The sequence below is a fragment of the Lissotriton vulgaris genome, chromosome 9 (genome assembly GCF_964263255.1).
Source record: "Lissotriton vulgaris chromosome 9, aLisVul1.2, whole genome shotgun sequence".
NCBI classification, from domain to species: Eukaryota; Metazoa; Chordata; class Amphibia; order Caudata; family Salamandridae; genus Lissotriton; species Lissotriton vulgaris.
Window position 1 is genome coordinate 1,011,598,500 of NC_141697.1, and position 1,723 is coordinate 1,011,600,222.

At 41.1% G+C, this 1,723-nt stretch overlaps 1 protein-coding gene across 1 annotated transcript; it reads left to right on the forward strand.

The window, feature by feature from the left end:
- Window positions 1-360: 360 nt before the first annotated feature.
- On the forward strand, window positions 361-1,431 carry LOC147692716 (uncharacterized). Its single transcript, XM_086936823.1, has one exon. The coding sequence runs from the start codon at window positions 361-363 to the stop codon at window positions 1,429-1,431; it is 1,071 nt and encodes a 356-aa protein (XP_086792949.1).
- The last annotated feature ends 292 nt before the right edge of the window (window positions 1,432-1,723 follow it).

Consider the following 1,723-nt stretch of genomic DNA (forward strand, 5'->3'; position numbering starts at 1 on the left):
AGGTGTCTGCATGTTGTTGAACGCATGTGCAGAGGTCAACGTCCATGTACATGCTTCGGAAATGACGTATGCGTCGAGTTTCTGTTTCTGACTGAAACTGACTAGAGGGTTTCAGGCGAGGAGAGTCGGAAGATTCTGGAGTACTAGAAAGCTGTATTTATAGCAAAGAAATCGGTGATATTAGGAGCGTTTATATTTTTCAGTGTTTGCTGTTGAAATTAATAGTTTTAAAACGGAGAAAGGGCAGATTTGAAGGTCGGACATTATATTAAGTTGAATACAAGTTATATATTATTAATTTATGAGTTTTAGGTGTTAGAGTAGTCTGAATAGAGAGTTTGTAAATTAGAGTATTTCAGGATGTCAGAAGTTAATGCTTTGACACAAGCAAATTTAATTATGGAGGAGAGAATTACTCTTATGTTAAACAAGTTTGCGAGTGATTTGGATTCAAGAATTGATAAACAATTTGAAGAATTTAAGAAGGGTAGTGGTTTTAATACCCAGGAGGAACATTTTTGGTCAGCTGGTGAAGCTCCGGTGCTGGAGAGGAAAGGTGGAAAAGTGAATAGGAAGAGAAAGAACGTGGATTCAGAAGGTTTGGGTTGTAAAAAAGCAAAAGCTGCATACCAAGACTCGGGTATTTTGCGGAAACGTGCAAAACAGGCAGGTGTCAAGGACACACATGGTGACCGAGAAAGAGGTCATGGTAGTAAAAGACATACTAACGTATTATGTGATGAGTCTTCGGGTAGTGCGGAAATAGAGTCAAGTTGTTCTTCATATTTTGATTCAGAAGTTGAAATGGTGGATAAGGATAAGGATAAAAACATTGAGTCTAGAACAAAAGAGAGACATGAAGAGAGTGCTGGGGTAATAGATTCTTTAGGGGAGTCTATGCTTGATCCTATGATGATAAAGCACCCGTTATCACCTGAATGGAGCCCGGCTCCACATGTTGCAGAGTATGTCCAGATGTGGCTCAGAAAACAGATACCTAAGGACGTGAGGTTGAGACTTCGTTCAGAGTGTCCTAGACCAAGTTTAGCAAATAAGATTGCTTTGACACCTGAGCTTGATGCAAAGATTATTGCTTTTGTAGCAAAAGGTGGTAGGGATCCCAAGAAGGGATTGGATAAAGGGTTGAAGATGTGTCAGGATAGATTGCTTGACCTAACAGGTCCTTTAACAAAAATATTCGATATGGCTGAGGAGGCATATGTTGATAAGAAAGATCTGGACATAGAAGAACTAAGAGAGTGGATTCAGAGAGCGGTGTGTTTGTTGGGTAACGCGAACACCGCAATTTCAGTTGAAAGAAGGAAGAGCATTCTTTTAAAAATGGATCCAAAGTTGGTGGAATTGGCCAACAATGAGGGTGGATCCGATGCGAATGGAATGCTTTTGGAGAAGCTTTTATTAAAGAGATGAGCCAATATACGGGTGCTTTCAGTTCTTTGGAGAAATCTCAGAGAGATATTAAGAACGTTTTTGACCGTCGGGTTTTTGGAAGGGCCGGGAGAAGTCGCGGTTGTTTTCCCGGGCGTGGTCAAGGAATCACAAGGGCCTCGTTTGCCAGAGGATTCAGAAATTACAACTATAATTAGCAACAACAGACTGGATATCAACCTGGAGGATTCTATCCTCAGAAGGAGAGAGGAAGTGCTAGGGGAAATAGAAGGCCGAGAAGGGCAGGTAAGACAAGACCCTTTGGTTACCCTTG

Coding starts and splice junctions, on each gene's coding strand:
- LOC147692716 (XM_086936823.1), top strand. CDS start 361: ATGTCAGAAGTTAATGCTTTGACACAAGCAAATTTAATTATGGAGGAG.